This window comes from Somniosus microcephalus, chromosome 12 (genome assembly GCF_052327205.1).
Source record: "Somniosus microcephalus isolate GS21.2 chromosome 12, FLI_Smic_1.0, whole genome shotgun sequence".
NCBI classification, from domain to species: domain Eukaryota; kingdom Metazoa; phylum Chordata; class Chondrichthyes; order Squaliformes; family Somniosidae; genus Somniosus; species Somniosus microcephalus.
Window position 1 is genome coordinate 88,208,721 of NC_140998.1, and position 13,633 is coordinate 88,222,353.

At 47.4% G+C, this 13,633-nt stretch overlaps 1 protein-coding gene across 6 annotated transcripts in view; it reads right to left on the minus strand.

Annotated features, from left to right (window-relative positions):
* ccdc175 (coiled-coil domain containing 175) overlaps positions 1–13,633 on the minus strand; it is a 138,415-nt gene that overhangs the window by 71,355 nt on the left and 53,427 nt on the right. For all 6 annotated transcript variants that reach the window (XM_086003297.1, XM_086003296.1, XM_086003294.1 and 3 more), the window contains 2 exons: positions 9,467–9,576; positions 8,099–8,180 (listed from right to left, as the gene is read on the minus strand). In XM_086003297.1, the coding sequence (XP_085859423.1) occupies positions 8,099–8,180; positions 9,467–9,576 (192 nt within the window). The remainder of the gene's footprint in view (positions 1–8,098; positions 8,181–9,466; positions 9,577–13,633) is intronic.

Here is a 13,633-nt window from a genome sequence, read left to right on the forward strand (position 1 = left end):
AATCCAGATCATTTAAAGGTCAGCACAATTCAGATCCCTTTGATGAAGCTTTTCAAAAGAAATCTCTATCTGATGTAAAGCTGTGAAACTACTAGGAAAAAAAATCCATCACATTTGACCTATCATCAGAAGCTATTCTATTGAGGAAAGAAATTTGCAGATATGATGTGATTTTTTACTGTATGAAATTTATAATACTCATAAGCACATTATGCAGCTATCTGAAATTTGTATGAGGCATCAGTCATTTTTTTATAATTAATTCATGGGATCTGGGCGTCGCTGGCAAGGCCAGCATTTATTGCCCATCCCTAGTTGCCCTTGAGAAGCTGGTGGTGAGCTGCCTTCTTGAACCGCTGCAGTCCGTGTGGTGAGGGTACTCCCACAGTGCTGTTACGGAGCGAGTTCCAGGATTTTGACCCAGCGACGATGAAGGAATGGCGATACACTTCCAAGTCAGGATGGTGTGTGACTTGGAGGGGAACTTGAAGGTGGTGGTGTTCCCATGCGCCTGCTGCCCTTGTCCTTCTAGGTGGAAGAGGTCGCGGGTTTGGGTGGTGCTGCCGAAGAAGCCTTGGCGAGTTGCTGCAGTGCATCTTGTAGATGGTACACACTGTAGACATGGTACGCCGGTGGTGGAGCGAGTGAATGCTTAAGGTGGTCGATGGGGTGCCTATTGTTGTGTATGTGTACCTTTAAGAGAATAACTGGTCTCAGACTGCAGTACCGGCAGTGACCACCCCTGTATAAAAAGGCGCTAGCAGCCTTCTGTAGTTTCAGTTCCCGATTGTCTCCATTCAGTAAAGACTTGTTAAACCAACTCCTGCATTCCGTGTCTCCATTAACACACGGATTTAATACTGGCGACGAGTAAGAAACGAACTTACCTACAACTCGGCAGCACCTCAGACGACGTTATTGACGGTCGAAGCCAGGAGAAAAAAAAAAAAAATCCACAGAAACTCGAGAAACGGGCGTCGACCATGGGCAACCGCCTCCAAATCATCGACTTGAAAAGTGCAGGAGAGACTGTCGAGAACCAGGCTTGGTCTCCAGTCTGTGGTTTCCCAGCCAATCGGGCTTGTGGCAGGTAGTGCACTGATCCTTCCTAGGCTGCGGCGGGCTAGAGCTCGATCGGGTGGCTCTGCAACGGGGCCGGGCAGCGAGTCGGGAAGCAAAGAGAGAGAGAGAGGGTGGAGCACACAGGGCGCGGCCGGTGCTTCGCAGCCGGGCAGCGTTTGGACCTAAGAAGAGGGAGGGAAGTGTCCAAGAGGGTCCGCTCCACGACGGGAACGGTTAAAAATAAAAATACCGCGGAGAGCGGCGTTGACAGCAGCGGCAGCGGCGGGAAAGCGCGGGAGACGCCATCTTAACTCGGCGGGGAAGAAGGAAAAGCGCGGGAGGCGCCATTTTGATCCATCGGGGACGAAGGAAAAGTGCGGGAGACGCCATCTTAGATTTTCAAGATGCCAAAGACTGGCGATATCACTGCCTTCGATAATGCAATAGAAGACTGGACCACGTATGTGGAAAGAGTCGAGGTATATTGCGAGGCAAACGAAATAGCCGAGGAGAAAAAGGCATCGGTATTGCTAAATTTAATGGGCGCAAGAACGTATGGCCTATTGCGGGACCTGATTACTCCAGCCAAACCGAAGGCGAAGAGTTTTAACGAAATTGTTGCTATCCTACAGGGACACCTAAATCCTACACTGCTGCTGATAGCAGAAAGATTTAAATTCCACAGGAGAAATCAGCATAAAAATGAGAGCAATGCTGATTACCTTACGGAACTACGCAAGCTATCAAAGCACTGCCAGTTCGGAGCAGGACTGGCAGATACCTTACGGGACAAATTTGTCTGTGGACTCCTGAGTGAAGGAACCCAAAAGAGGTTACTCTCAGAGAAAGAGCTGACATTAGATAAGGCTTTCAGCGTGGCAGTATCGTACGAAGCAGCAGCAAGGGGAGCTGCGGAAATACAACAAAAGCCACAGGAATACGGCACCCACGAAATGACACGGGGATTTTCAAAATGTTATCGCTGCGGCAGAACAAACCATGACCAGAAGGACTGCTGGTCCAAGGACAAAATATGCAGGCAATGCGGAAAGATGGGACACACTGCACGAGTTTGCAGGTCTGAGATGAAGACCACGACAATAAAAAGGCTATGAAGGAACCGTACAGGAAAGTACAAAAGATGACGGACAGTAGTTCCGAAGACCAGATGAGCGATAGTGAATCTGGGAACAAGAGACTAAACTGTCTCAAACTTCACAACGTAATCGCAAAAGAGGATCACCGAACCATGTGGGTCACCCTCACGATAGCAGGGTCCCAAGTCAAAATGGAATTGGATACAGGATCAGCTCTAACCGTCATGAATCGACGAGACTACGAGCGGCTATTCTCACACATACCCTTGAGAGAGACATCCATTGTCTTGAGGACGTATACGAGGCAAAAAGTATACCCCAGAGGAAAAATAAGGGTGCCTGTCGAATACAACGGCAAGAAAATACGGAAATTGTATCTCTACATTCTGCAAGATGGTGGACCACCGTTATTGGGACGTGAATGGATCAGAAAGATAAGTTTAGACTGGCACTCCATTCAGGCACTGACTGTGGCTGGTAAAAAGGATGACGACGTCACTCCTGGATGATTGTCAACAATCTTAGCTGACGCCAAAGAGGTATTTCAACAAGAACTGGGCACTCTTAAAGGCGTAACCGCCTTGATAAAAATAGAGGAGAATGCAATTCCAAGTTTTTCAAAGCAAGACCGGTACCATATGCAATTCACCCAGCCGTTGAGGCAGAGCTGGAGAATCTGGAGAATGCAGGCATGTTATCTAAGGTAGACTGGAGCGAGTGGGCGACACCCATCGTTCCTGTCATGAAGAAAACGTTAAACAATAAGTCTGAGGAGCCAAGGAAGGTTCGCATCTGTGGGGACTTCAAGGTGACAGTGAACCCAGTCTTTCACACAGTACAATATCCTCTTCCAAGGATAGAAGATATCTTCGTCTCACTATCTGGAGGGAAGCGTTTTACAAAAATTGACCTCGCACAAGCATATTTGCAGATGGAGGTTGAAGAATCCTCTAGGAAGTATCTCACGATAAACACTCACAAAGGTCTTTACCAGTATAATCGACTGGTATTCGGAGTAGCATCAGCTCCGGCGATATGGCAAAGAGCGATGGAACAAGTCCTGCAAGGGATTCCGAGGACTCAGTGTTACTTGGACGACATCCTGGTGACAGGTGAAGATGACAGTGAACACCTTGCCAACCTAGAGCAGGTGCTCACTAGGCTACGTGAACATGGGCTACGAGCCAATTGCCCCAAGTGCGAGTTTTTTAAGAAACAGATGTCGTATTGTGGTCACGTGAGTGATGAAGAGGGGTTGCATAAGTCCCCTGACAAAATTGAAGCGGTAGTTAAGGCTCCAGCGCCTGAAAATGTGTCGCAACTGAGGTCATTCCTCGGATTGGTGAATTACTACCATAAGTTTTTGCCGAATTTGTCCACAATTCTGCATCCACTGAACGCCCTACTACGAATGGGAGTAGCATGGAAATGGAGCGATGAATGTAAGCGGGCCTTTCAGAAGAGTAAGGACCTAATCACTTCAAGAGAAGTATTGGCTCACTACAACCCATCACTACCGATAAGACTGGCGTGTGATGCGTCTCCCTACGGCATTGGGGCGGTACTGTCACATAAATTCCTTGATGGTTCTGAGAGGCCAATAGCTTTTGCGTCACGCTCGTTAACTTCAGCCGAGCGTAACTACGCCCAGATTGAGAGAGAGGCCCTCAGCCTAGTGTGGGGGGTGAAGAAGTTCAATCACTACCTGCACGGTCAAAAATTTACTCTAATAACTGATCATCAACTTCTTGTCTCCATTTTCAATCCTCAGAAGGGCGTACCGATAATGACAGCACAACGGCTACAGAGGTGGTCCCTTTTCCTAGGGGCACACCAATATGACATTGAGTACAAAGGAACTAAACAGCATGGAAATGCTGATGGATTGTCGCGCCTACCGTTGCTGACGGTGGAAGAAGAACTTGCAGTGGATCCAATGGAGATATTCCACTCGACCATAGTCGAATGTCTCCCTGTGACGAATGCAAACATAGAAAAGGAAACACGAAATGACCCGACACTATCCCGGGTCTATGATTTAACGGTGAAGGGATGGCCAGCACATGGCGAACCACTGCTGCCAGCATTCTCGCCGAGAAGAGAACAGCTGTCAGTGTGCAGAGGAACCTTGATGTGTGGATCCAGAGTAGTAATTCCACCCAAATTGAAGGATAGAGTGCTCAATGAGCTTCATGAGGGCCATCTGGGAGGGGTAAAAATGAAGAGCTTAGCTAGAGCGTTTGTGTGGTGGCCGGGAATCGATAGAGAAATCGAAGAGATGACCAAGAGCTGTACAGGATGCCAGAAGGTCCAAAACGCCCCACCACAAGCCCCTCTACATCCATGGGAGTGGCCCTCATCTCCATGGCAAAGGGTGCACATTGATTTTGCTGGTCCCATCATGGACTTGATGTTTTTAATTGCGGTGGATGCACATTCAAAGTGGCCAGAGGTAATAAAAATGTCCTCAACCACCACAGAAAAAACAATTACAGTCTTACGAACCATATTCGCCAGGAATGGGCTGCCTAAACAGATTTGCTCTGACAATGGACCACAGTTTGTGTCTGAAGAGTTCCGGAGGTTCTTAAAGAACAATGGTGTTAAGCATTACACATCTGCCCCATATCATCCTGCCACTAATGGATTGGCCGAGAGGTTTGTTCAAACATTCAAGAAGGCTATCAAGACAATGTGTAATGAAGATATACCCCTACAACACAAGGTGGACAACTTCTTGTTTGCCTACCGGAATGCGACACATGCGGTTACCAACCAAACTCCTGCCATGACGTTCTTCAATCAAAGACTACGATGCCGCTTGGATTTGGTTAAGCCGAACATCAGAAGAGATGTGGAGAACAGGCAGTTTCAGAATATGAATGAAAGACCGACCAGGAGTTTTATGATAGGTCAACCAGTTTTGGCTCGGGACTACCGCACAGAGAAATGGCAGCCAGGAACGATTTGTACATGGCAAGGACCTCTCATGTATACCGTGGACGTTGGAAAGAGCATTGTAAGACGCCATGCGGACCAGATTCTAGAGTCACGGGAAAACGTCAACTCCACACCACAATCTGATACACCTGGCGATGAAACCGACGTACCAATTGCATCTACCGCAGAATCGGTGATATTGGAAGCAGATGAACCAAACAACGACATTGATCCCGACTCAACCTTGCCAGAAGAACCTGATACCCCAAAGAGGCGTTATCCAGACAGAATCAGGAAGCCTCCTCAAAGACTGAACTTATAATTGCTTAACCTCAACCAATGTATCTAGCAACCGTAATTGTGATTGTAATTAGTTATCATTTAGTTGTTAAATGAATGTTATGTACTGTTTATCTAAAAGGGGAGGAATTGTTGTGTATGTGTACCTTTAAGAGAATAACTGGTCTCAGACTGCAGTACCGGCAGTGATGACCCCTGTATAAAAAGGCGCTAGCAGCCTTCTGTAGTTTCAGTTCCCGATTGTCTCCATTCAGTAAAGACTTGTTAAACCAACTCCTGCATTCCGTGTCTCCATTAACACACGGATTTAATACCTATCAAGCGGGCTGCTTTGTCCTGGATGGTGTCAAGCTTCTTGAGTGTTGTTGGAGCTGCACTCATCCAGGCAATTGGAGAGTATTCCATCACACTACTGACTTGTGCCTTGTAGATGGTGGAAAGGCTTTGGGGAGTCAGGAGGTGAGACACTCGCCGCAGAATACCCAGCCTCTGACCTGCTCTTGTTGCCACAGTATGTATGTGGCTGGTCCAGTTAAGCTTCTGGTCAACAGTGACCCCCAGGATGTTGATGGTGGGGGATTCGGAGATGGTAATGTTGTTGAATGGGTGGTGGTTAGGCTTTCATTTGTTGGAGATAGTCATTGCCTGGCACTTGTGTGGCGCGAATGTTACCTGCCATTTATCAGCCCAAGCCTGAATGTCATCCAGGTCTTGTTGCATGCGGGCATGGACTGTTTCATTATCTGAGGGGTTGCGAATGGCACTGAACACTGTGCAGTCATCAATGAACATCCCCATTTCTGACCTTATGTTGGAGGGAAGGTCATTGATGAAGCAGCTGAAGATGGTTGGGCCTAGGACACTGCCCTGAGGAACTCCTGCAGTGATGTCCTGGGGCTGTGATGTTTGAGCTCCAACCACCACAATATTTTGAATGGCTATATGGGACTAGAATATGCACATCATTTTTGGCATGATTCAAGCATTTAATTTGAAAAATGTTCCACCTCATAAATCGATTGCTCCAAATTTGTTTGCACTTTCTCGCTCTTCCCACGATCTGCCCACTGAATCCCCAGTGAGCTCATTTAAATATACCGAAGGCAAGTGGCACTGTGGCTCCTAGTTTTTTGCTTTTACATTTGCAAAGCATTCGGGGGTACGTTAGAGAATTATAAGGTGCAGCGTTGCCATATCAGCTAAGACAGACAGAAATGAAATGTCTGAGTCTGAAGGGTGTAGAGAGTTTCAGTAGCAATTTCTGCATCGGAGAATGGCAATTTGCAGTGCTTTCTGGCATTTTGCCTACATAGGCCTAGAACTGATTCTCACTGCTTCTGTCAATGTGAGATCACTGGGAGATTTTCAGCCCCATACCTGTGGTGACGGCTTCTCAGGAAAAGGTATGGCATTCCCTTAGGAACATACCCTTATATGCCTATATCATGGAGGAGGAAAAATCATAGGAAAATCAGGCAGTATTTAAGAAGGACCTGACCAAATATTATCCACCCCATATAATACAGGCAACACAGGTTTCTTATCTATTCAAGTTTTATTTAACTTTTGTTCATTTGCTGTTCTTCCTTTTTTAATCTTCCTTCTGTGTTTCAGTTTGAAATTGGCCAAATAAATTTTGTATTATAATTCTATGCTTCAACTAGATTGAACCCAGATCTCAAAGGTTAGTATTGACCATTGACCAGAAACTTAACTGGACCAGCCACATAAATACAGTGGCAACAAGAGCAGGTCAGAGGCTGGGTATTCTGCGGCGAGTGTCTCACCTCCTGACTCCCCAAAGCCTTTCCACCATCTACAAGGCACAAGTCAGGAGTGTGATGGAATACTCTCCACTTGCCTGGATGAGTGCAGCTGCAACAACACTCAAGAAGCTCAACACCATCCAGGACAAAGCAGCCCGTTTAATTGGCACCCCATCCACTACCTTAAACATTCGCTCCCTCCATTACCGGCGTACCATGGCTGCAGTGTGTACCATCTACAAGATGCACTGCAGCAACTCGCCAAGGCTTCTTCGGCAGCACCTCCCAAACCCACGACCTCTTCCACCTAGAAGGACAAGGGCAGCAGGTGCATGGGAACACCATCACCTCCAAGTTGCCCTCCAAGTCACACACCATCCTGACTTAGAAGTATATCGCTGATCCTTCATCGTCGTTGGGTCAAAATCCTGGAATTCCCTCCCTAACAGCACTGTGGGAGTACCTTCACCACACGGACTGCAGCGGTTCAAGGCGGCGGCTCACCACCACCTTCTCAAGGGCAACTAGGGATGGGCAATAAATGCTGGCCTTGCCAGTGATGCCCAGATCCCATAAGTGAATAAAAATAAAGTATATTAATACTATATCAAATGGACATCATTGACAAACTAAATTCCAAAACAAAGTTATATAAATTAAACACAAACATAAAATGTTGGAAATATGTAACAGGTCTGTCAACAAATGAGAGAAAAAAATTAACATTTTGGGTAGAACGGTTCTGAGAAAGAGTCTCCACCTGAAACATTAAACTGTCTTTTCTGTTTCAAATGCTGATGGAACTGTGTATTTCCAGGCACTTATTGTTGTTATTTCAGAATTATAGTATTCACGTTTTTCTTTTAATCTCAGAAGCACGCAATATTGTTGATACTACCAAAATAATTATTTTAATACATTAAAAGACCCAACCTGTAAGGATTGTTTGTGTAAAATTTCACTTTTTCTTCTCAAATTTTCAATGAGGGTATTTAATTCATCAGTAATTTTATCCCTATTGAAAACAAAATACACAAGTATCATACTTCAATAATTATTTAAGCAACTTCAATAATTATTTAAGCAACAATAAAGCTAACAGTATTTACATGCTGTAAAGACTGAACAAGTAAATAACTTGCATCCTCCATTTAAGGATTTAATTGTATAAAACTAATGTGAGTCAAGAAGAAATACAGGCTGTGTGTTATGCAGAGCAAAGTTCCTATGACTTGTTATAGCAATGAAGGAAGAATAAATTATGAAGTAATTAATTGATGCTTTCTCCTTTATTGTGCCCAGGAAAGCAGTTTTCTCATATATTCAGTATTAAACATGTATGCACTAGATTAGAGCTGTAGATTCTGATTTAAGTAAAAAGCAGTTCTAAAGTTAGCTAAAGAACAAAATAAAGTACGCTGGCCCTGAATATCCATGGAAATTCTAGCAATCTCCTACTGTTAACTTCAGACGGAGATTGGGTAGAAATCCTGGGGAAACAATGTAAATAGCTGTGGCAACATTTGGATTTTTCCTGACACCTTATGACTGAGACAAATGTTGACCATCATCTTTCCTTCTCCCCCCTCCTCCTCTCATCCACCCACCCTCTTCTCCTGCCTACTCAACCCCACCCCCTTATCCCCACACTCCCCTCCCCACATCTCCTCTCCCTTCCCTCTTGTCCTCTCCAAACACCCATTCCTCACCCTTCCATTTGTCCCCTCTCCGTCCATTTCACTCATTCCTCCTGCATCTCTCCGCTACCCTCATGCTCACCCTACTCCTTATGTTCCCTCTCCATTCTGTCATTCCTCTCCCCATCCCTCCCTATGCTTTCCCCCTCTCCTTCCCCTCCCTCTCCACCTTCCCACCCCAACCTTTCCCTTCCCCCTCTTCTCCTGCCCTGCTATTCCTACCTCTCCCCTCTCCAACCTGTCATCTGTCCCCTAACCTCCCTCTCTCCCCCTTTCACCCACCCACACTCCCCCTCCCCTACTGCTTTCCTTCCTCTCCCCCTCCACTCTCCTCTTCCTTTGAAGATTGGAACGTGCTCATCAGTTTTAGGCTGCAGCACAGAAACACCCAGAAATTTAACACTGTTTTGCATCTGTAATGCAGTGTGATGTTTACAGTACCGAGCTCCTTCTTTCCTATATTACACATATATATCCCTAAATTCAATTAAATACAGTATCAATGATAAAATTACTTTCAGCATTGGCTAATTGTGCACAAGCATCTGTATCATTTTATAATAAATTGCCCAAGAATATTTTATGTAACAGGATTTATTTTTACTTCTCAGCAGTTAGCTCTTCAGCTGCTTTCAATTCTTCACTGTACTTCCTTTCAAGTGCGTCTTCTTCCTTTTTAAGATATTCATTCTCTAATCTTAACAGTGCAGTCTTCTGCAAAAATGGAGAAAACATACACATTCACTGCAGTGATTAAAATAAAAATTCATTATCCTATTGGATATAAATAGAAATGTAAATAATAAAATATTTGAGCCTAATTTTGGTTAAAAGAAAATCAGAACTAAATATGAACCGATTCCCAAACAGCCTAATCCCAGCCTTCAGCCCTACTTCCCAACTTGCTGTTCTTTACTGTTCTCGGTCTAAACTACTGTGGATTCTGCCCTCCTTCCGCTCAATCACTGGCGACAGAGCCTTCAGCCACCTTGGCCTTGCTCTATGGAATTCTCTTTCATAACTACTCACTTTGCTTCATTTCTCGTCACCGTCAAAAGTTTCTACACAATCCACATCTTCGATCTCACTTTTAGGCACTTTCCTCAATTCTTCAGTTACTGCTTGATGTACAAATTCACCCCTGTAAAGCACCTTAGGATATTTTGCTGCATTAAAGACACCACATACGTGTACATTGGGCTCGATTTTCATTGAGCCGTGAAGTCGGGCTTGGAGGCGTAGAAACTGGCGGGCGGGCGGGCGGGACCCCCCCCCCCCCCCCGCCTGGTTCCTGACTCCGAGCAATTTTAACTCAGGCGTGTCTGATGGTCCAGACTCCGTCCCGCATCCAACAGGCGGGACTGGTCTTTAAGGCCCTTAATTACCACTAAATGGCCTCTATAATCCTATTTTAACAGGCCCTTGCAACTTTAACCCTTTTCCCACATAAAACACGCCTGGTGGGAATCACAAATGTGAAACCTGGCGCGAGCACTATTGGATTGCTGACTATCAACTGCAGGTCAACCATTAAAGAGATTTGATCAGCCATCATTTGCAGGTGATAGGACTTAGTGGTCTCAGGTCTGGGGCAACTTTTACAAGGCTTAACCACACCTGTGGAAGGCTGGAGCCTCACACCCATCTCCAGTGTGGCCTCCTGGGAAACCCCTCTCGCCACCTTCACTCAGCGCTTCCTCAACGGAGGCATATACCAGAAGCATGGGAGCCATTTATTTCCTTCCCATCTGGGCATTAGAGGAGCCCGAGCACCAGCCGCGGCAGCAGCAGAACCAGGAACAACAGCAGCACCGACAACAGCAGCAGCAGGAGCGCCAGGCTGCTGCTCACCCACCTGAGGCTACACAGGCCAGAAGGGGCGAGTGCCTGGAAGCCCGTCGGCGCAGGAGATACCCCCCAAACAGCATCTACAGACGCAGGGTCACCTATCTCAACATGTCTGAGCAGCAGTGCCAAAGGCGGCTCAGACTTTCGCGAGAGGTAGTGACTGACATCTGCGCAATGCTACAGCGAGACCTGCTGCCCAGAGGACCAGGTGGACAAGCATTACCAGTGGCCGTCAAAGTCACCACCGCACTCAACTTTTTTGCCTCAGGCTCATTCCAGGGATCAGCAGCAGACATCAGCGGCATCTCCCAGGTGGCCGCACACACTTGCATCACGCAGGTAACCGATGCCCTCTTTGCCCTCGCGCACAATCACATCCATTTCACCAAGGATCGAGCAAGTGTCACGGCGCGAGCGGTTGGATTAGCTCATCTGGCAGGCTTTCCAAGGGTGCAGGGCTTCGTTGACTGCACACATGTGGCCCTTAGGGCACCCCATCGCAATCCAGGTATTTTTGTCAACCACAAGGGCTTCCACTCCCTCAACGTTCAGCTGGTGTGTGACCACAAGAAGGAGATTTTGCATGTTTGCGCCATGTACCCTGGCAGTTGCCATGATTCCTTCATACTGCGCCAGTCTAGTGTGCCTCCACTATTCAGTCCGCCAGACCAACTTAACGGATGGCTACTTGGAGACAAGGGCTATCCCCTGAGGACGTGGCTGATGACACCGTTGAGGAGGCCAGCCAACGAAGCTGAGGAGCGCGACTACTCCAGCCACATTTCCACCAGATCCATTATCGAACAAACCATCGGTTTGCTGAAGATGCGCTTCAGATGCCTGGATAGATCAGGTGGAGCCCTGCAGTACTCAGCAGCCAGGGTCTCCAGAATTGTCATGGTTTGCTGTGCACTTCACAACATGGCACAGCGTCGTGGCTCCTCACATATCCTCCTCAAATGAGGAGGAGGAGGAGGGCGAAAACGAACATCCTGCAGAGGCCCATCAACCAGCGGCAGCATTACGCGAGAACATTGCTGCCCGGGATGCAAGGAACGCACTCATCCTGGCCAGATTTGCTTAGCCTAGTCAATCAAACACTTTTGCCTCGCAGCTTCTTACCTGAGCATCGACAATGGCCAAGACCCTGCGGATTCCTAGCTATTTGACCAGCATACTGACAATTGCAAGTAATCCTAAGCACTCAATGTGAAAGTCCCATTCGCGAAATGACACATGCCACAACTACAGCAGCAGCCATCAGATTTTTTATTAACCTTATTAATCTGATGGCTTTTTCTAACAATACATCAAATTTCACGCAAGTGACTACCCTTGTGACTACTTGTGCTTTATCTTCCTCTTACGCGTGATCCTACGTAGTGATTCCCCTGTGGCTTCAGCAGATGTGGAGGCCCCTTGCTCACTTTCCTGCTGCTCCTGTCTCGACACCTTTGGCAGGCGTCCTCTGGGGTGGCGAGCCTGTGAGGGCTCGTCAACAGTCTACTGTTCCTGCGGCTGTGCAGTGGTTGAGACATCTATCTCACTTGGGTGTGTACTCCGGTGGGGCTCTGACCGAGGGCTCTGCAGTGGCATGGAAGTGTGAGCGCTTGGAGAGGAACCCCCACTTCCTTGAGGTCTGCCAACCTCCCTCTCATGGGTCAGCTCCCCCTCCGCACCTGCATGTGGTTGGAGAGCACCTTGCTGCACATCGGGGGGCCATGGGGACCCGTATCTGCAATGGCAGTCCTACTCAGAAGGACTTCCATGAAGGTCTGGTTTCTCTGTTCAATAGATGCCCATCACTCCTCAAGAGATGTCATTCTATTCTGAACAATGACCATGTTTTCCATACCCTGGTGACTAAGCTCCTCCATGGCCATAGCCATCCTCTCCTGTATGGTAGCCAGCCTTACCACAGAGGTAGCAATCGTTTCCACGGAGGTAGCCATCCTTTCCGTGTTGATGCATTCATGCGCCAATGACTCCACAAAGGCTCTGCTCATGTTTGCTATGGACTCCTTCATTCGCTCCACACTCGCAGTGACCCTAGAATCAAAACCTGCCAGAGACTCCTGCATCTGTGCCTGGAGTTCCTTCACCTCTGATCTTATGGATGGACCCAGAGGCAGAGGGTCGACATGCTGCTGAGCCGAGCTGGCAGAGTCCTGCGCCCTCCGAGTAGGACTCTCCACTGCTGTCCCTGTCTCCACAATCTGCTGATGCTCACTTGTGAGCTGTGATACACCAGGTGATAACACTACTCTATGTCCTGAAGGTGTGAGTGTCTGCGCTGATGCTGGGCGCGCTGAATTCTGCTGATGCTGCGCCCTCAGAGGTTGCAGCTTCCTCTGAGGAGTCTGGTTGCTCAGCCTCTTCTTCCTGGCTAGGGGGGACGGATGCTTGTGATAGTCCTGTGGGGGAGTAAAAGAAAGAGTCAGAGATTTGATGCAAAGGCTACATGCACATAGCTTTTTGCAGATGCTCATAAGTGCATCTGTTACAGCTTCACAATCATTATCAGCGATTCATGCAATGTCAGAGAGATGGGAAACTTTTCTGTCACCAGCTTGCTGTGTTGCACCCGTCTGTCCGTCCCCCACACGCGAATCATCCTCAATGCCGATGATTTCCAGGGCGGCCTCCTCCCAGGGGGTCAGGTGGGCTATTGAGGCTGTCCCTGCTCCTGTCCTGGCTCGCTCTGTTTTGTTGTTGTAGTGTCCGTGTGTAGATAAAGACACTGAAGACAGGAGTTGGTTCATAGGTATTTACTAAGCAAGTCTGGGGGGGGTTCTAAAGGATATACACAATACACAGGCTTATATAGCCCAAGTGGCAATTACCGGCATTACGCACACCTGGGGCTCTTAAAGGCACATACACCACAATTGCTCTTAAAGGCACATACACCACAATTCCTCCC